The sequence below is a fragment of the Solanum lycopersicum genome, chromosome 9 (assembly GCF_036512215.1).
Source record: "Solanum lycopersicum chromosome 9, SLM_r2.1".
In the NCBI taxonomy this organism is placed as follows: Eukaryota; Viridiplantae; Streptophyta; class Magnoliopsida; order Solanales; family Solanaceae; genus Solanum; species Solanum lycopersicum.
In genome coordinates this window covers 59761581-59782196 of record NC_090808.1, presented here as the reverse complement: position 1 = coordinate 59782196, position 20616 = coordinate 59761581, and the positions used below count along the sequence as shown (strand labels likewise).

At 34.5% G+C, this 20616-nt stretch overlaps 2 protein-coding genes across 5 annotated transcripts; both read left to right on the top strand.

Moving 5' to 3' along the window:
- Positions 1-1417: 1417 nt before the first annotated feature.
- Positions 1418-19683, top strand: LOC101254834 (uncharacterized). Of its 4 annotated transcripts, none has more exons than XM_010328067.4 (8): positions 1418-1723; positions 1833-1890; positions 2664-2960; positions 3066-3114; positions 3207-3301; positions 3847-3971; positions 5964-6027; positions 17613-19683. In XM_010328067.4, exons 1-7 carry the CDS (start codon positions 1587-1589, stop codon positions 6022-6024), a joined length of 822 nt encoding a protein of 273 aa, XP_010326369.1. In that variant the 5' UTR covers positions 1418-1586; the 3' UTR covers positions 6025-6027; positions 17613-19683. The 4 variants fall into 4 exon arrangements, with proteins under 4 accessions (XP_010326369.1, XP_069145196.1, XP_010326370.1 ...); XM_069289095.1 differs by lacking the exon at positions 17613-19683 and adding an exon at positions 11119-11483; XM_010328068.4 differs by lacking the exon at positions 17613-19683 and adding an exon at positions 6379-6574.
- On the top strand, positions 18245-19345 carry LOC138338293 (uncharacterized). The gene is made up of 2 exons (XM_069289096.1): positions 18245-18911; positions 19219-19345. Exons 1-2 carry the CDS (start codon positions 18245-18247, stop codon positions 19251-19253), a joined length of 702 nt encoding a protein of 233 aa, XP_069145197.1. The 3' UTR covers positions 19254-19345.
- Positions 19684-20616: the final 933 nt, after the last annotated feature.

Here is a 20616-nt window from a genome sequence, read left to right as displayed (position 1 = left end):
TGCTTTATTTGAAATTTATGAAGGTGGAGCTGTGATTGATCATATATGTAAAGGAGAAATACAATTTATGAACATTGAGCTACAAAACAAGTCATGAGCAGCTTTCCAAACTAAAAAAATGAAAAACTATTCTAGAAAAAAAAATGAATACTTCTAGTGTGTTTGGTACGAAGGAAATGTTTTTCAAATTTCTTATGTTTGGTTGGGATAAAATTTTGAATTTTTTTTTAAATCATCTCATTTTCCTCAAAATTAAAGAAAATGACTTTCCTTTAAAATTTTTAAGGAAAACATTTTCCAAAACTCTCTTCCAATTTCAAATGACCTTTTTTTTTTTGGGAAAAACATTAATTTGAAAAAAATAATCAATTTCAAAATTTTATTTTTCATTCGATCCCTGACAGCCCCACCCACGCACCACCGGCCAGCCCCCAACCCCACCCCTCCCCAAAAAATTAATTTTGCTTTTCAAAATATTTTCAACTTCAAATTTTTATTTCTAAACTCATCCCCCCCTCGGCCAGCCCCCCATCCACCCCCAACCCCAACCCCCTAAAAAATTAATTTTGTTTTTTAAAAATACCATCAACTTCAAAAATTTATTTTTTCACTCCTACCCCCTCTCCCTGCCCCATCCACTACCACCACCCCACCCCCTCCACCACCACCACTCTAAAAAAATAATAATTTTTTTAAAAATATTATCAATTTCATAAATTATTTTTTACTACTAGTAAAAATAAAAAATGTCTCTCAAAAACATTTTTCATTCATAAATTAAACACTAAAAAATCATTTCTAGAAAATATTTTTCTAGTTACCAACCAACATGAAAAAATAAGTCTAAAATTTACTTGTTTTCGAGGAAAAATATTTTCTAGGAAAACATTTTCTCCACACCAAACAAACCCCTAAAGTTCAAATGACTTCAAAGAATTCATTAGGTTAGGAAACAAGTTATAATTATTTATCTCAAAATTAATTATCTTATGATTATTATTCCTTTCTTGAGATAAATATAACACTACAATTTCAAAATAAGTTATTTCACGATTTTATCTCTATCAGATATAAGATAAACTCATCTTAACGAACTATATGGTAGTATTGTTTATACAAGATATTTTGTTATTTGAACTTTTATTTCTCTTAGGCATAGATTTTTAAAGATACTCTCCCCATTTCAAATTAATTAAATTTTTGAAGCATTTTTTATTTTTCAAATTTACTTTATTGTTCAATTTTCAAAATTATTTTAAAAATATTCTTTCAAGTTTTAGCCTTTATTAGTTAGTATTGAAATTAGTTATTAATTATTTTAATCATAAATTTAACAATAATTAGTAAAAGTATAAATGAAAAATTATACCTTATTTATGTCTTAAATCTCCATTTCTTAAAAAAGAAATAAATCAATAACTCAATTAATATGAAAGAGTATAATTCTTGACAAACCAATATAAATATTTTGTGAGTATCATATAGTAAAGGGAAGAGGGAAATAGATCGGAGCCAAAACCAAACCAGTGCGCTAAAAATGTTAATTTGAATTTGCAATAGAGCTTCCTATTCTGCAGGCCTTAGAGATGGAAGATAAAGGAGAAGGGGAAACAGATTTCACCGTCATTGAAACAGCCTCAGATACCCTCGATAGCTCTATCAAATTCCATCTTGTTACTGATATCTTAGGTTTCGTCCTCTTTATGCACCAGCAAATCCCTTCGTAAGTATATAATTTATCGCTGTTTTCCTAATTTGATTTTGGTTTATGGTTTTTTTTTTGTTTGCTTGCTTTAACTGATCCTCTTTCTGTTGTTTGTTTGATTGTGCAGCTTACTGCAGGATCTCACTCTTGAATTTGATGAATTGAACACTGAATTTGCGGAATTGGTAAGTGAACACAAGCATTTTTGCTACTGTAATGGGCTATTTTTGACTTTGGGGAACAGATATTGGAGATTTTATCATCTCATATGGCTTATGTACTTTTACAAGTATGCTGTATTATTTTCGAAAATAGTCACAAGGCTTAATGTAAGGTACCTTGCTTTCTATGGAGTGAGATTTTGATATTCAAAGTTCCATATTGAATTTAGGTAAGATGATGTAGTAAATCAAAAACTAAATTAACTTATACTCCTTTGGATCACTTTAACTTGTCCACTTTAGACAAAAACGATGATTCGTATAAGTATTTTACCACAATATCCATATTAATTGACGCGAGTTGTAGTTTTGGACAATAAGTAATTAATGTTGAGAGTAAATAAGAAAAAAATAATTGCCATTTCTTGATATGTTAAAAGTGACAAGCCTATTTTTGAAACATTGGACAAATAAAAATGAACGGAGTGAGTATCTTCTTTTGATAAATCAAAACCAAACTTAACTACTTATTTCAAGTTTTGAAGTATATTATGAACAAATATGGTGTCTGATATGTATGATTAGATACTTTTTGCTTTTCTAAATGAATGTTTAGAACTCTAATTTTGTTTGTGTATAATGTAATTAGGTTTCAGGTTAAAAATGGTAGAAATAAAAGTAGTTAAGGAAAGAGACATGTTACTTGCTTTTGAAACCATTGTTATTTTCTTTAAGCATCCTTTACAGTACTCATATCTTTAGGCTTGGCAGTATGACCTAGTTCTTAATTTTTCTAGGAGACAGCAATTATACAAGCGGAAACATGTTCTTTACGTAGAAATCATGCTTCCAGAAAGAGGGAGGTGAGGATGGGAATAAGGAGACTGGATAAGTTAATGAACACTATATCCAGTCTCAGGACTGCTCTTCAATTAATGATCACAGAATTTCCTGCTATTGAAAGAGTTATTCTGATTCTTGGGTCCAGTCCTCTGCGCCCTCTTAATGTGTATGAACTCAACTTTTCGTGTGAAACGGCAGCTTCTGGAGGAGAATTTACTAGGAATCGAGTTGTGGAAACTCTTTCAAAGAAGGTTCCTTCGTTTGTTTATTTATGTTGCATCTCACATTTCTATATTGATATATCTGTATTTATCTTGTCTGCATGAATTTGGGGTTTCTGTTTTTATTTTACACAGGCCATCCGTGTCTTAGTTTCAAAGGGTGCAGGATCTAGCTCCTCTGTTGGTATTTATTGGAAATTACTATCCATTAGATATATGTTATACATAAAAGGTATAATTTCTGGCCATTCATTGCTAATTCTCATATCCTTTTAGGTCCTACCAAGTTGTTCCTCTTCGTTGAAGCTCCTTCATCAGTCAACTTGCATCTGCATTTTCTTCCAAAAAGGGATTTTAGGTACAGCAAAAAGGTAAATTCCCATAGATTGTCCCTATGATTTCTAAATTATTGGATTTCGGTTCTTCAGATGCATATTCTCCTGGTTAGCATTCTTTATGGCTGTTAAAAAATGTCATTATTAGCTGGTCCAGCTGTGCTAGTCAATCATTATTGTCATCATGCTTCTGTTATATCGATAAGATGAGAATGAAATTTTTTGTAAGCTGATGCTTTACGTAGAAGCTCCTTCCCCTATCTCTCTTTTTTTCATAACTTTCTTTGCCTCGCAATGATTGTGCTGGTTGATTGTTTTTACATCCCTTCTCTTCCTCACTTCATCTTGTTTGTATGCATCTCGCAAAATTTGAATCAGTATCTGGACCAAGATCTGATGTAAATGAGATGATGGACCTTGAAGCTCCTTTTAATTCTAAATGATAAATAATTGTCCTTTGAGAGTCCATCATACTTCTAACTTCACTCTCCAGAACCTTATAATTATGAGCATCACAATATTGATCTATCTTACTTCTGTATATGTTTTGCCTCACAAGCAATTTGCATGTTATGGTGCAGATAGTGCCTTTCAAAGTGCGGTTTAGTTGTCGAACCAAAAATCTTGAAAGAGAAGTGTGTGCTGATGATACTCACCCTACTAAAGCAATCACATCACATAGTTCTAATGTCGATGATGTTATCTGGTACTTCCAATTTTTTAGCTATGATAATTCTGTAACTTTTGTTTGACTATGATGATAAGTGTTTTCTTAGTCTATTCTTCCCATTGACATTGCTAGACAGAAATCTGCCTAGAAAAGTAAAATTCAACCTTTTGCTCAATATGTGTTTTGATAAATCTGGAAAGAGTTTTCTCAACCCTCAGCACTAAGATTTCAGTTTCACTGTTTGCTATGCAGATTGTCATTTGTATTGAAATTTAGTAAACCTTAGAACTTATGATGGCTCTCATTGTGGTTCTAACTAAAATGACAATTAAAATATTATTATTAAATTGAGCACTATTTGATGTAAACCTTCAAGTTGGTGAGAACTTTGTTATAACAATTCACCTTTTTTTTTACCTGCATCACTGGGATGAGATTTGAGTTTTGACCTTTTCCCTCTAGCTAGCTAGTGATAACCAAGGTATACAACAACAACATATCCAGTGGAATCCACATGTAGAGTTTTGGGAGGGTAGAGAGTACGCAGGCCTTACCACTATCTCGTGGAGGTAGAGATTATGTTTTCGAGAGACCCTCAACTCCAGTGTAGCAAATCCACGTACAAAGGAGTAAGAAAACAGTTAGGAACAGACATAGCACATTACAAGAGACGCTGTGCATATGCTGCAAGAAAGGAACAAGAATAACAAAATGGTGCCACAATCAAAATATATAAAAAAACCAACTACAATATTATAGCTAGTAAAGCGACAAACAACTAAACCATCAGAAATCAAGACAGCAGTCCACTGCCTACTAACCTTCTACCCCAATACACACGTCCTCCTCATTCTTCTATATAAGGCCATGTCCTTCGTAACCTGAAGTTGAGCCACTTGTCTAATCAGCTTTCTCTAATACTTTTTTGGTCTACCTCTACCTCTTCTCGTACCTACTATAACTAACCTCTCGCACCTCTTCACTGGGCATCTGCACATCTCCTCTTTACATGTCCAAACCATCTCAATCTCTCTTCCATCATCTTGTCCACTACAGAAAGCCCTCCAACGACTAGCTTAATCATCATCATCATCCTGTCATTAATCCTCCTTACCTCCACCACTTGCTCCCTAAGGTCCGCATCTACTAAGATGCCTACTTCATTCCTATCCCTTAAGCCTCCTGAGTACCACAACTTAAACCCATCCACATTCCGAGCCTTGGTACCTACCCACTTAGTTTTCTGGACACATGCCTTACCACTCCTACCCCTCGCCTTTCTAAATGCCTAGGAGAGACATAGAGGGAGGCTTGTATCTGTCTTGATCAAGCTAATGATTTCACTAGCATAGCACATAAGGTCAAAGAGATGTAATAAGTTTTTTCGCTGTAGACTGACTTTCCTGTTAGCAGTACCACGAGAACGAGGTAGCACTAAAGCTGTACCAATTTTATTTTATGAATCATTATTAAATATTCTTCCTCATGAGATGATATATTGGCTAATGATGCTTTTTGTTGCCATCTTTATTGTTTTGGTTTGAATTAATTTGTGACCCAAATGTTATACGCTGTCTGGCATCCTAGTTTAACCACTAGATGAGGATTAAGCATTCCTTTTTTCCTTTCCTGATTTGTATATAATGTTTGTCATATTGACATTTCCAAACTACTGGGGACCCTTAAAAGCTATGTTGCTCGAACTCTTCAAAAATGTCGACGTTATGTGTCAGATACTCCAAAAGTTCTGCATTTTTGGAGAATCCGACACTGGTATGACAACATTTTTAGAGAGTCTGAGCAACATTGCTTAAAAGTGTCAATATACTTACCAGTTAGATTAGGGCAGCAGGTGCAATGGCCTGTTATATGCGTAGGTATTTCCATGTTATGTTATTTCAACCTCAGGTTTAAGGCAAAAAATAGTGTTGAGATGAAGGATATTACAGAGAATACAGTACTGTATTGTTACATTGGCAAGGTCCACATCTGCTATTCTTAATGATATTAGCTTCAATGACCTGTCAGGTTTCAGTGTCGGCATATTATCAAAGGCTTGGCTTCCAGGGCATCCCCAACTGAAGAGTGAAAGGTTAGCTTCATCGCGCAAGTAGTCTTAACTTGTAGTAGCATAATGTTGATATTGACATCAACCATATACCTTTTCCTTAATTTCCTTTCCTAGATTCGAGTATAGTGATATTGGCCTAGTTTTATGAGTGAATCTAAACTTGTACTAGTGATTGTTTCTGGTGTCGCACCTTCATTTATTGAGTGGTGGGCTCTTCATCAAAATTGTGAAGTTCTTAAGATCTATACATACTGTTCAAATAGAATAGGATTTAACCGTAGTTACTGGTCTTTAGCTCAAATTGTGTATGAAATATATGTATTAGTTATATTACTACTAGCAATTCCCTGATAGTGTCGACATATTTCACAGGTAATGCCACCTATAATTTCACCTTAAAAAGCTAGAAAAATAGGGTTGAAACCGGCGGGTGCCTGTTGTGCTACGGTAAATCTGCACAAATAGGTAGTTGTTAAATTGCTATGTAAGTTTTGTCTCTGCTTATGGAATCTATGTGAAAATGACCTTTTTAAGTTTAATGAAAGAAAATTGAACTAAATTTCCTCCACCTCTCCGTGTATTCTTCAGAAGCTAACATTAATGCACACTTTTGTCCAGAGACCTTTTTAAGTTAGAAAAGTGAAAATGACAGATCCTTCAAGCGAGAAAGGTGCTACGCCGTGGCCTCCTTAAGGTCATTGGGAACTACTTTAACGCTGTTTATTGACCATAGCAACACAATGTTCAGGAGGAGGTAGCAATAGTATTAGCAGGATTTGGCTTGAGCTTCTTTCACCTACTGCATTACTCACTTCTTATTCCTTTTTTTTCTCAGCTTACATGTAGAAAAAAACCCAAAGGGTCGTTTGGTAGAGTGTATTAGAAAAAATAATGCAGCATTAGCCTTGTATATCACTAGTACCTTGTTTGGTACTCTTTTCCAACCTATGTGTAACTAATGCTTGCATTAGTCATACACTCTATAGTGTGTTTGTTGGGAAAGACAAGGCACTAACAGAGAATGCCTGACAGGATAACAGCGGAAGAATACTCAAGTCTATACTTTCCCTTTTCGATTTGAACCAAGAGAAGACAAACAACCACAAGCAATATGATAGTAAGGCAGCAAGTAATTCAATCAAACAAATATAACAAGACAATAATAAACCAATCACACAAGACACCAAGATTTACGTGAAAAACCCTTCGATGTGAAGAGTAAAAAACCACGGGACCAAAAGCTCCACTATAATCACCAAGAGTTACAATATTGTTCTCCAAAATTGGCCACAAAACAAGTGCCAAACAACGAGCAACAACAAAATAAGATTGCACCAAATCTAGAGAATTAAAGGAGCAAAATCACCAATTTCACAGCTACTATTCACGACAGCAAAACTGAAGCTGCAGGCCACCAAATCCAACTCTGTCAGTTCCTAATCAAAGATTGAGATGAAGATAATATGCTGTCCAAAAATCAGCTCAATCGGACAAGAAACGAAGCGGGAATCGCAATTTGAAGTTGGCTGTTAGGGCTGAATTTTGACTGCGAAAAACTGCTCTTTTCTCTCTTTTTGGCTGCTGAAAAACTCTCTGTGTATGTGAAAATAAGACCTAAAATAGGCTTATATTTGCCTAATAAGAATGGGCCTATGGGCAAAAATGGGTTGGTCCAAATTGGGCTTTTATTTATCCACATAGGAAGGGAAAAAAAGACCCATAACCCAACAATTCTCCCCCTCACGACTATGTGGAGGAGACCGCCATCCCGGCGACCATGCAACAATCTTCAAACTTCCCTCTTGGCAAAAATTTAGTCATCATATCGGAACCATTGTCATTTGTATGAATCTTTTCAAGCTCAAGCAACTTAAAATCCAACACATCTCGAATCCAATGGTATCTCACATCAATGTGTTTAGACCGACCATGGAACGTAGAATTCTTGCCAAGATGTATAGCACTTTGACTGTCACAATAAAGCACATACCTCTCTTGAGCACAACCAAGTTCCCCTAAGAATCTCTTCATCTAAAGCAATTCTTTACAAGCTTCAACGATAGCAATAAGCTCAGCTTCTGTAGTAGATAGAGCAACACATTTTTGCAACCTAGATTGCCAAGACACAGCTCCCCCTGCAAAAGTAACCAAGTACCCTGAAGTAGACTTGCGAGTATCAACATCACCAGCCATGTCTGAATCAGTATAAAGAATAGGCTTCCCTGTACCAAAACACAAACTCAGACTAGAATGCCACAGAGATATCTCATAACCCACTTCACAGCATTCCAATGTTCTCTTCCCGGATTAGAAAGAAAACGGCTAACAACTCCAACAGCGTGAGCAATATCTTGTCTTTGTACAAACCATCGCATACATCAAAATACCAACAGCTGAAGCATAAGGAACTTTCTTCATATCTTCCTTCTCATCATCACTAGAAGGACACTGTTTCGTGCTCAATTTGAAGTGCATAGCTAAAGGTGTACTGACAACCTTAGCTTTGTCCATGCTGAATCTGCGGAGTACTTTCTGAATGTACTTCTCTTGTGATAATACCAATTTCTTGGCCTTTCTATCACGGACATTCTGCATGCCAAGAATCTGCCTTGCTGGTCCTAAGTCTTTCATAGCAAAAGACTTACTCAACTCTTGCTTCAACTTCTGAATCCTGCAAGTATTATGACCAACAACAATCATGTCATCAACATAAAGCAACACAATAATAAAGTCACCATCAGAGAACTTTTGCACAAAAACACAATGGTCTGAAGAAGTCTTCTTGAAGCCCTGCTGACTCATAAAAGAACCAAACTTCCTGTACCACTGCCTGGGAGCTTGTTTCAAACCATATAAGCTCTTCTTCAATTTGCAAACATAATTCTCTTTACCCTTGACTTCAAAACCTTCCGGTTGCTCCATATAAATTTCTTCATCTAAGTCACCATGGAGGAAAGCAGTTTTAACATCCATTTGCTCAACCTCTAAATCTAGACTTGCAGCCAAGCCTAGAACCACACGAATGGATGACATCTTCACAACTGGAGAGAATATCTCATCAAAATCAACTCCCCTTTTCTGATTAAATCCCTTGACAACTAATCTAGCTTTGTACCGTGGAACTGGATTACCATCTTCATGTTTCACCCGAAAAACCCACCTGTTTTTCAAAGCTTTTCTGTCTTTAGGTAACTTAACCAAATCAAAGGTATGATTATCATGCAAGGATTTAATCTCATCTTCCATAGCATCAAACCACCTTTCTTTTTCTTCACTTTCCATGGCCTCATCAAGACTCTCAGGTTCTCCCCCGTCAGTCAAGAGTACATACTCATTGGGAGAATAATGTGATGAAGGAATTCTCTCTCTACTAGATCGTCTGAGAGAACTCTCTGGAGCATCTATAATTGGTTGTTGGACAACCACATCATCTTGCACTGGAGCATCAACAACATCATGCCGGTCATTCTGAACATGATCAACATCTTCATTATCAACTTGATTTTCATCATTATGAAGATTTTCTTCCGGTGCGATAGTCAAAGGAACTGGATTAACATCAACTAAGCTCTCACTACTCTGAAAATCAGCCTTGTCAGCTTTGTCAAAATCTTCAATTGTTTGGTCTTCAAAGAACACAACATCACGGCTTCTAACAAGTTTCTTCTCAACAGGATCATAGAAACGATAGCCAAATTCATCTTGACCATAACCAATGAAGATACACTGCCTAGTTTTAACATCCAACTTTGACCTTTCATCCTTAGTAACATGTACAAAGGCTTTACACCCAAAAACTCTAAGATGATCATAAGAAGCATTCTTACCAGTCCAAACTCTGTCAGGACATCACCATCTAAAGCAACAATAGGAGATAAATTGATAACATAAGCAGCAGTATTAAGTGCTTCTGCCCAAAAGAAATCTGACAGCTTAGCATCTGAAAGCATACATCTAACCCTCTCAACTAGAGTTCTGTTCATCCTCTCTGCTAAACCATTTAACTGAGGAGTCTTTGGAGGAGTTTTCTGATGCCTGATACCTTGCTCTCTGCAATATCTATCAAAAGGACCAACTCACCACCATTATCTGAGCGGATGCATTTCAATGTCTTCCCTGTTTGTCTTTCAACCAAGGCCTGAAAACTCTTGAACACATCAAGTACTTGATCCTTGGACTTCAAAGGAAATACCCAGAGTTTGCGAGAATGATCATCAATAAAAGTCACAAAGTAAAGTGCACCACCATGAGATCTTACCTTAAAAGGACCACACAAATCAGAATGTACCAACTCCAGCAAATCAAGCTTTCTTGAAGGCGGATGACTCTGAAAAGAAACTTTTTTCTGTTTACCGGCTAAGCAATGAACACATTTCTTCAACTTTGCTTGTTTCACTCCAGAAAGCAAATTTTTCTTAGCCAAACTATCAATCCCCTTCTCGCTCATATGACTCAGCATTCTATGCCATAACTCTGATGAAGTATCATTCTCCACCAAATTTACCGAGTCTCTGGAGATGGAGCCCTGAAATACATACAAGTTAGACAACTTGTCACCACGGGCCACAACCATCAAACCTCTAGTAAGCTTCCACTGGCCAACACCAAGTGTATTAACATAACCCTCATCATCAAGATATCCCACAGAAATCAAATTCAAGCAAACATCTAGAGCATGCTTGACATTATTGAGAACTAGTTTGGAACCATTGTTACTTTCCAAACAAACTGTCCCAATGCCAATAACTTCAACTTCATGATTATTTCCCATTTTCAACGTTCCCAAATTACCTGGAGTATAAGAAGAAAATAATTCCTTCTTTAGCGTGAGATGAGAAGTAGCACCAAAATCCACAAACCAGCTAGACTCATCACGAACAAGATTAATGGCATTTGCATCACAAGAAACAAGAAGATTATCAACACGATTTTCATTATCGCCTTCTCTCTTTTGTTGTCTCATATCTCTCTTGTGCTTGTAACAATATTTCATGATATGCCCATTCTTGTGGCAATAGTCACATGTAATATTCTTGTATTTAGACTTTGACTTGCTTCTACTTTTACCTTTATCATTCTGATCTCTGGACTTGTTTCTCCCCCTATCTTCAGTAACCAAAACATCGGAGTGTGAAGCTGAAGAAGATGAGGCTTGAGATCTTCTTCTCATTTCTTCATTCAAGACACCACTCTTAGTATATTCCATGGTTACAACACCACTGGGAGCAGAATTAGTCAAAGAAACTCGAAGAGTTTCCCAAGAGTCTGGCAGAGTATTAAGAAGCCAAAGTCCCTGTATCTCATCATCAAACTTTACACCCATTCCGGACAGCTGGTCAAGAACACCCTGAAAATCATTAATATGATCAGAAATAGGAGTGCCCTCTTTATACCTGATATTCATTAATTGTTTCAATAGGAACAACTTGTTGTTGCCAGTCTTCGAAGCATAAAGTGTCTCAAGCTTGTCCCACAAACTTTTGGCATGTGTCTCATTCACAATATGATTTCTAACATTATCTTCAACTCGTTGTCTAATATAGCCACAAACCAGCAGATGCTCAAATTCCCATTCTTCATCATTCAAAGTCTGAGGCTTATTAGAAGCAAACACAGGTAAATGCATCTTCTTGACAAATAGAAGATCTTTCATCTTGTCTTTCCAAATATGATAGTTACTACCAGTTAAACACACCATTTCACTCATATTTGCCTCCATCATTCAAAACGACAATCAACAATAACCAATGCTCTGATACCACTTTGTTGGGAAAGACAAGACACTAACAGAGAATGCCTGACAGGATAACAACGGAAGAATACTCAAGTCTATACTTTCCCTTTTCGATTTGAACCAAGAGAAGACAAACAACCACAAGCAATATGATAGTAAGGCAGCAAGTAATTCAATCAAACAAATATAACAAGACAATAATAAACCAATCACACAAGACACCAAGATTTACGTGGAAAACCCTTCGATGTGAAGAGTAAAAAACCACGGGACCAAAAGCTCCATTATAATCACCAAGAGTTACAATATTGTTCTCCAAAATTGGCCACAAAACAAGTGCCAAACAACGAGCAACAACAAAATAAGATTGCACCAAATCTAGAGAATTAAAGGAGCAAAATCACCAATTCCGCAGCTACTATTCACGACAGCAAAAATGAAGCTGCAAGCCACCAAATCCAACTCTGTCAGTTCCTAATCAAAGATTGAGATGAAGATAATATGTTGTCCAAAAATCAGCTCAATCGGACAAGAAACGAAGCGGGAATCGCAATTTGAAGTTGGCTGTTAGGGCTGAATTTTGACTGCGAAAAACTGCTCTTTTCTCTCTTTTTGGCTGCTGAAAAACTCTCTGTGTATGTGAAAATAAGACCTAAAATAGGCTTATATTTGCCTAATAAGAATGGGCCTATGGGCAAAAATGGGTTGGTCCAAATTGGGCTTTTATTTATCCACATAGGAAGGGAAAAAAAGACCCATAACCCAACAGTGTTAAGGTGTGTATTGCTAATACCATGGATTTCTAGGTATTAGCAAATCAATGGTTTTAATGAAGACCCAATTACCCCTCAAAACCTTTTTTTTACATCTTTTCCACCACAATAGTGGAGGTAGGATATCTTTGTAAAGTAAGTTTTTTATGCAATGCATACTCTTTTTATGCATCAAAACAAATGATGCATAAAAATAATCTATGTATAATTAATGCAAGTATAACTAATACATGCATTAGTAATACACTCTATTTAGTATTATTCTTATATATTTTACCAAACACCAGATGTACAAAATCAAGAGGTCCAATAGGTAATAGATGTTATACTAAACACATACAGTAGAAAAACACCTGGAGAAAAATGAGCATCAGACTCACTAGGCTATTTGACCATCTTGGCTTCAAAGAGGATTAAAATAAAAATGTTTTGCAGCAATAGTAAATCAATGTACATACTGCATACATGATAAGGTGAGGGAGGCCCTTTGAATCTCTTCCTTCGTTCTTTTGAACTTGAAATCCAAGATCAATTATCTGCCCTTGGAGTTGCACCGGGGCATCTATCGTCAGGTCAAAATTGGTATGACTAGTAGTTGGTACCATGTTCATTCTACCTATCTTGTTAAATTGTGTACTAGTAGTGTTATCATACGAAGAGCCCAAGGAACTTCTTAAGATCCTTTGGGGCTTTAAGAGCAAAGTGCAAATAAGAGTGATTTTTATCGGAAAAAGGTGCAAATGGACAAATCAAATACAAATATATATGTGTAGTCTAAAATTAATAATAACCACAAGCATGTATAACAAATGTATGGACAACAAAATTGAGTCCGGAGCCTAAAGGGTATAAAATATTAATAAAAATTACAAAATGGTATATAAAATTTTATATTAACCAAAATGGCAAAATCGCTGGAATAGCAGTGATTTTCTCCGCCGGAAAAAGCAAAATCGCTGCTACAACAGCAATTTTGCAAAATGTGACGCTGCCTAGGCAGATTTTCTTGCAATTTTTTAAAAAAATTAAATCGCTGTCAAGGCAGCGATTTAAGAATTTTTTTTTAATAAAACGCTCCAATTGGAGCGATTTACTTTTTTTTTAAAAAAAAAAATTTAGTTAAATCGCTGCTCAAGCAGCGAATTCCTATATATTCTTAATTAAATTAAATCGCTGCACGTGTAGCGATTTTTCAAAAAAATTGCAAAAATTTTACTACAAAAAAATAAGCAGGATTATTTTTATGAGCGATTTTAAAAATAAAATTATGGAAATAGGTGCCATTTAATTAAATTTTTTTTTTTGAAATCGCTGCTAGTGCAGCGATATTATTAATTTTTTTTTTGCAAAATCGCTGCAGCGATTTAATATATATATATATATATATATATATATATATATATATATGAAAAGCAGCGATTTAACTATTTTTTTTAAAAAAGGTAAATCGCTCCAACTGGAGCATTTTATTAAAAAAATTCTTAAAATCGCTACCTTGACAGCGATTTAATTTTTTAAAAAATAATTTTTTTTTGCAAAATAGCTGCCTAGGCAACAATTTTTTAAATTATTTTTTTTAAAAGAAAAATTCACATTTTGTTAAAGCGCTGCTGTAGCAGCCATTTTGCTTTTTCCGGCGGAAAAAACCACTGCTATTCCAGCGATTTTCCGTTTTGGTTAATATAAAATTTCATGTACATTTTTAAAATTTTTGTTAACATTTATATCCTTTAGGCTCCGGACTCCAACAAAATTGGACTTTTTTAATGATAAAGTGAAGGGAAAAGCGTCAAAAATATCCTCAATTTTGTTTTATTGGTTAGTTATGCCCTTACTATTAAAGTGAAGTTAATTTTGCCCTTGCCGTTAGTAATTTCACCATATATACCCCTCATTTGACGAAAAGCCCCAAATCATCTCAAATTAACCCGATTTCAATAAAAATTATCCGATTTTCTCTTTTCAATTCATACCCGACCCACTAAACCAAATGAGTCAATAGCAAATTAAAACCCAAACCCATCTCTATAATATTATTTCATCTCCATCATCTTCTTCATCTCTAATCCAAAATATCCAAAATTTAGATTACCTCAACACTTCAATTTTCAAGAACTAATGAATATGAATGAGAGAGGTCAGACAAGAAATCATTGACATTTCGTAGCTTTAATGCACCAATATCCTCAAGAGTCAAGAAGAACAAAAAACCCAACAAAAGCCTCGATCAAATAAGTCAAACCCTCCAAACAACTTTGATCTGTTATGGTATTATTAGACCAAACAATACTTTTTAGCCTTGAACCAACAATCTTAACCTCAGTACCACTAGTATACGAATCAAAACAACTCTTTACAGTCAATTTCTCCAATTTCGGACACATTGTATCTAAATTCTCCAATTAAAAATAATTTTGAAGATTTAAATTCGCGAGTACATGACAACTTAAATGTAAGTAAGTTAGCCCCGTACAATCATCAAGACTCAATTTCTTTAAGCAATGGGAAAGATGTCTCCTTGAATAAATCATGTAAGGAAGGTTGTTTGTACATAATAAGACACTACAGTGACAAAAAGAATAAATTTTTGAACCCATTTTTCATAAATGGTGAAGGAGGTAACCAGAATCCTGGATATTTTGACTTTAAATTAAAAAATCTTAAAGATTCACTATTTATAGCCCCAAATCAACTCAAATAGAGATGAAGAAGATGAAGGAATATTAGAGAGATGCGTTTGAGGTTTAATTTGGTAATGATTCATTTGGTTTAGTGGGTTGGGTTTGGATTGAAAAGAGAAAATTGGATAATTTTCGATAATTTCAATTGAAACGGGTTAATTAGAGTTGATTTGGGTCTTTCCGTCAAATGAGGGATATATATGGTGAAATTAGTAATGGTAGGGGCAAAATTAACTTCACTTTAACGGTAAGGGCATAATTAACCAATAAAACAAAGTTCAGGGATATTTTTGATCTTTTTCCCTAAAGTGAAATATCAATTGTTTAGTATAATGACTTCGGAATAACGCTCATTAAGAAAGAGAATTCCGTCTTAAAACCTTGATGATAACACTAAAACGTCCATAACGCTCAATGGTTCGCGCGTCAAAACTATTGATGATAACAATAGTTTTGCTAATAGGTCACGGTGGACTGGTATAATTAGGTAGTATCTTCATTCCACCTATCTTATTAAATTCATCACTAGCCATGCAACTCGATATGACTTGATATTAGGGGTGAACATGATCGAGTTGGTTCGAGTTTTTCAAATATCAAACCAAACTATTTGTGTAAGATTTTTAAATTTATAAACCAAGTCAAACTAATAAAATTCGGATATTTTCAGGTTTTTCAACCTCGGGTTGGTTCGAGTTTTTCAAATAACAAACCATAGTGTCGAATTTTTAAATTTAAAAATCAAACCAAACTAATAAACTTCGGATTTTTTTAGATTTTTGGATTTTTCGGTAAAATTTGCATACAAACATATAATTAACTTGTGCTCCAAATATTTCTTTAGTCCAACCAAAATACAATTATCTAATGTATTTCTTAAAAAAACACAAAATATGAGATGAGTATTAATGACATAAAAATATTCAATAATAAATAATAACGAAATCATCATATAAAATAAATATTGTAAAGTCATAGTAAAAATAATCATAATTTAAAAGTACTAAGTCACGCTAAAATAAGTTTAATAAGTTTTAGTCCCAAATATTTGAGGAAAACTAAAATTAGATTATGTATTTTATTTGTCTAAACCAATGTAAAACTAAAGAACAAATATTCAATATTATTGTCATCCTTAGTGTTGAACTGATTTTCTTTTTGCATTAGTGTTAATTTGATTTTGATTTAAGTTTTATTATAATTATCAACATCTATGAATCATAATCTTTATTGGACTATTCCGAATTCTAAGTTTTAAACTTGAAATAATATATTAAAAGATAAAAATTATGAATAGTATAAGCAATATTTTAAAATGATATCAAAATAAATATTTTTATGTATAAAATAAAATTTTAAAATTACATATATAATGTCGGATTGGTTTGGTTTGGGGTTGATTTTTTTTTAGTTGAAACCAAACCAATCCAAATATAGTCGGATTTTTTTTTTCCAATACGAAACCACTAATCATTTTTTTTATTTGACTCGATTTGCGATTTAATTCGATTTTCGATTCGATTTTATATCCCTACTTAATATTATCCTTATTCTACCTATCCAATCAATTGTTCACAAGTAATGTGGATTGCTATGATTTGGTACTATTGTCATACTATGTATCTTATTAAATTGTTCACAAGTCATGTTAGATTGTATAATTTGATAGCTGATATTTTCATTCTATCTATCTTGTTAAGTATGTATTTGGACATAAAAGGTGTGAAACTTAAAATAAAAAGAAAAAAATAGAGTAGCATTTAAAATTAAGTAGAAAAGGGATATTTAAAATTAAAAGTTTAAATTGTGAGCAAATGGACTTTACTTCAAGAAACTCATCTTCCATCTTTTTTAACAAATTAGTCCAATGTATAATCAAACAATGTCTTGAAAAAGGAAAATACTTCTATAAATCTTATTCTACACTCATCTCTAATTATAAATCATCTTATTCAAAAATAAATAAATTATTTCTATAGATATAATTCTGTATGGATTAAAGAAATGTATTAATTAAACAGAGACTACAGAAATACAAATGAGAGGGTAGGGGAGAAGATTTGCTAATTCAAGAACCACTTAAGGAAGTGAAGTTTCTTCTCATACTTTATTAGGGTAATTATGTTGAACAATTAGTAAAATGTACAACTGTCAGTTAGTGTTATTAGAGTTAGTTAAATTAACAATGATCAGCAGTAATAGTTAGTTCGAAGTTGTTAGTCAATTAGTTAGATATATTTTACTTCTATAAATATAAGAGTAATAGTCATAACAGAAGTGTGAGTTGTATAGAAACTTTCTGGAAGCTTCTACAGTTTAATGTGAAGCATCTTCTTCTTCTTCTTCATTTTTCTTCTTCTACATTGTTACTGTTCGTTATTTGATTACTCAATTCTCTTGAACTTTACATGGTATCAGAGCTAGGAGGACGATTTTAAGAGTTTTCAGTATCAAGTTTTGCTTAGATTCGCTTGATTATGGCAATCGAGGAGCAATCTGGAGGATCGGGTGACAGATCTCAAGGGGAAACCATTAATGGTAACATTGTGACAATTGATCACAATCATCCCCTGTATTTGAGTTCATCTGATGTGCCAGGAGCATTGTCAATTGAGATTCAATTGACAGGGATGGAGAATTATACACTTTGGAGTCGAGCTATGGAAATCGCATTGCTTGGGAGGAATAAATTGGGATTTGTTGATAGATCTATTCTGCGCATCAATTTTGAAGGAGATTTGAGGAAAACTTGGGATTGATGCAGTGCAGTTGTTATCTCTTGGCTCATATGCAATGTGAGCAAGGAATTACTCAGTGGAATACTATATTCAACCAGTGCATATCAGGTATGGCTTGATCTCAAGGAGCGTTTTGATAAAATAAATGGATCTAGGCTTTATTAGTTACACAGGAGCATTTTCACTCTTACACAAGGAGTTTTAACAGTATCTGCCTATTTTACGAAATTGAAAAATTTGTGGGATGAATATGATTCTATTTTACCCCCACCAAGTTGTGATTGTTATAAGGCCAAGGAGTATGTGGAGCAGATGCAATATCAACGATTACTTCAATTTCTAATGGGGCTGAATGATAACTATTCACAAGCTAGGGGTCAGATTCTCATGATGAATATTTTGCCTACTGTAAATCAAGCCTATGCATTAGTGATGCAGGATGAGAGTCAGAAAGGAATTGCAGGTACTATTAATCAAAAGATGGAGTCTTTAGCACTGTACACAGCTAGAAATAATAGGAATCAACAGTTCAATAACATGCCCAGGAAGAACTATCAATCTCTATATTGTGATTTCTGTAACATGAAGGGGCATATTAAGGCTTATTGCAACAAATTGAAGAAATGTGATCATTGTCATGCAACTGGACATGTAAAGGGAAATTGCTATCAGTTAATTGGTTATCCTGAAAATTTTAAAGGAAAAAAAAGGGTGAATACAGTGTTTGCAGGAGGAACTCTATATCCACATCAGTTGACTACTGGAGGTGGTGATTCTACATCATTTTCTATGCAAGAGCAGACAATTAAGATAGGACATATGACTGCACAGGAACATATGTACAATGATCAGGGCACACAAGAACAAGTGTTATTGCAGTTGTTGCATAAGACTTCACCAGAACAAATTCATAATATGATTGATGTCTTGAAGAAGACCACTAGCTCAATGGACTCTCACCACAGTGTTAACATGGCAGGTATTGATAATAGTAATCCTAGTTACTATTTGAAATGGATTATAGACACAGGTGCAATAGATCACATGATAAGCAATTCCAATCATTTACATGTTGGGAAGGTGATGAAACATGCAGGGAATGTCCAATTACCCACAGGAGAGTCAGCCACAGTTACACATATTGGAAGTATTCAACTTAATGAGACTGAAATGATCAATGGTGTTCTGTGTATACCATCTTTAAGTTTAACCTTTTGTCTGTACACAAGCTGACAAAGGAATTAAACTGTTCTGTTTCTTTTTTTCCCACATACTGTGTATTTCAGGATCTCTTGTCTGGGAAGGTCAAGGGGATTGGTGAAGTTGAGGATGGACTATATGTGATGAAATGGAACAAGATTAGAACATTATCTGCAGTTAGGAGAGTAGATGAAGATCCAGTACTTTGGCATCAAAGACTAGGACATGTTCCTATAGGTGTTATTAAAAGAATAAAAGAATTCAGAGCTCTAGATAATTTTGCTATTGATCAGTGTATTATCTGTCCTCAAGCTAGACAAACTAGAGTTCCATTTCCTGTTAGTAATACTAAGGTTGATGATGTATTTGATTTAGTGCATATGGATGTGTGGGGACCATACAAGATTGCTACATACAATGGGATGAGGTATTTTCTTACTCTAGTTGATGATAAGTCTAGATGGACATGGACTTTTCTGATTCATTTGAAATCTGATGTAATTGTTGTTCTGAAACATTTCTTAATACTGATAAAGACTCAGTTTGAAAAATGTGTTAAGGTGTTTAGGACTGATAATGGAGGTGAGTTTGTGAATTCTAATTGTCATGATTTATTTACATTGAATGGTATCATTCATCAGAGATCTTGTCCATATACTCCACAACAAAATGGTGTGGCAGAAAGAAAGCATAGACACTTATTGGAGACAACAAGAGCTATTAAATTCCAAGGTAAATTGCCAGATAGATTTTGGGGTGACTGCATAGAGAGTGCAACATATATCATAAATAGGATACCATTATTAGTTCTGGGGAATAAACCACCATATGAATTGTTATATAATAAACTACCTTCTCTAGCACATATAAGGGTGTAGGTTGTTTAGATTTTGCTACAAATTTGAGAAAAGATGATAAATTTGCAGCAAAGGCAAGGAAGGCTGTGTTACTTGGTTATGTTGTCAGTCAAAAGGGGTACAAATTGTTTGATATTGAATCCAAGACTATTTTTGTTAGCAGGGATGTAACCTTTTGTGAGAAGGAGTTCCCTTTTCAAACCAACAGTATTGATTCTACCACTGCTCAAGATCCATTATTTCATGTCTCACATTCACCTGTAGATGATTGTGAGCTTACACCATGTATTGTGATCAACAATGCTCCCCCTTTATCTAATCATACAGGTCATGATGGTTCACAATCTGATCCCAACAACACAACTACTACTTCAGAAGATGCAGATCCTATATTTGATACTTCTCCTCGAAATCAGCTGCCACAAGTTCCATAAGATATTGTTCTTAGAAGATCAAGTAGACCAGTCAAGCCTCCTCTTTGGCAAACAGATTATGTTCTGTCAAAACAGCCTGCTGGACATTGTTTATACTCTATTACAGATGTAGTTGACTATGACAGTGTTACACCAACTTATATAAGTTTTATCACACAGTTTTCTTTGGAGAAAGAACCTACATCTTATAAAG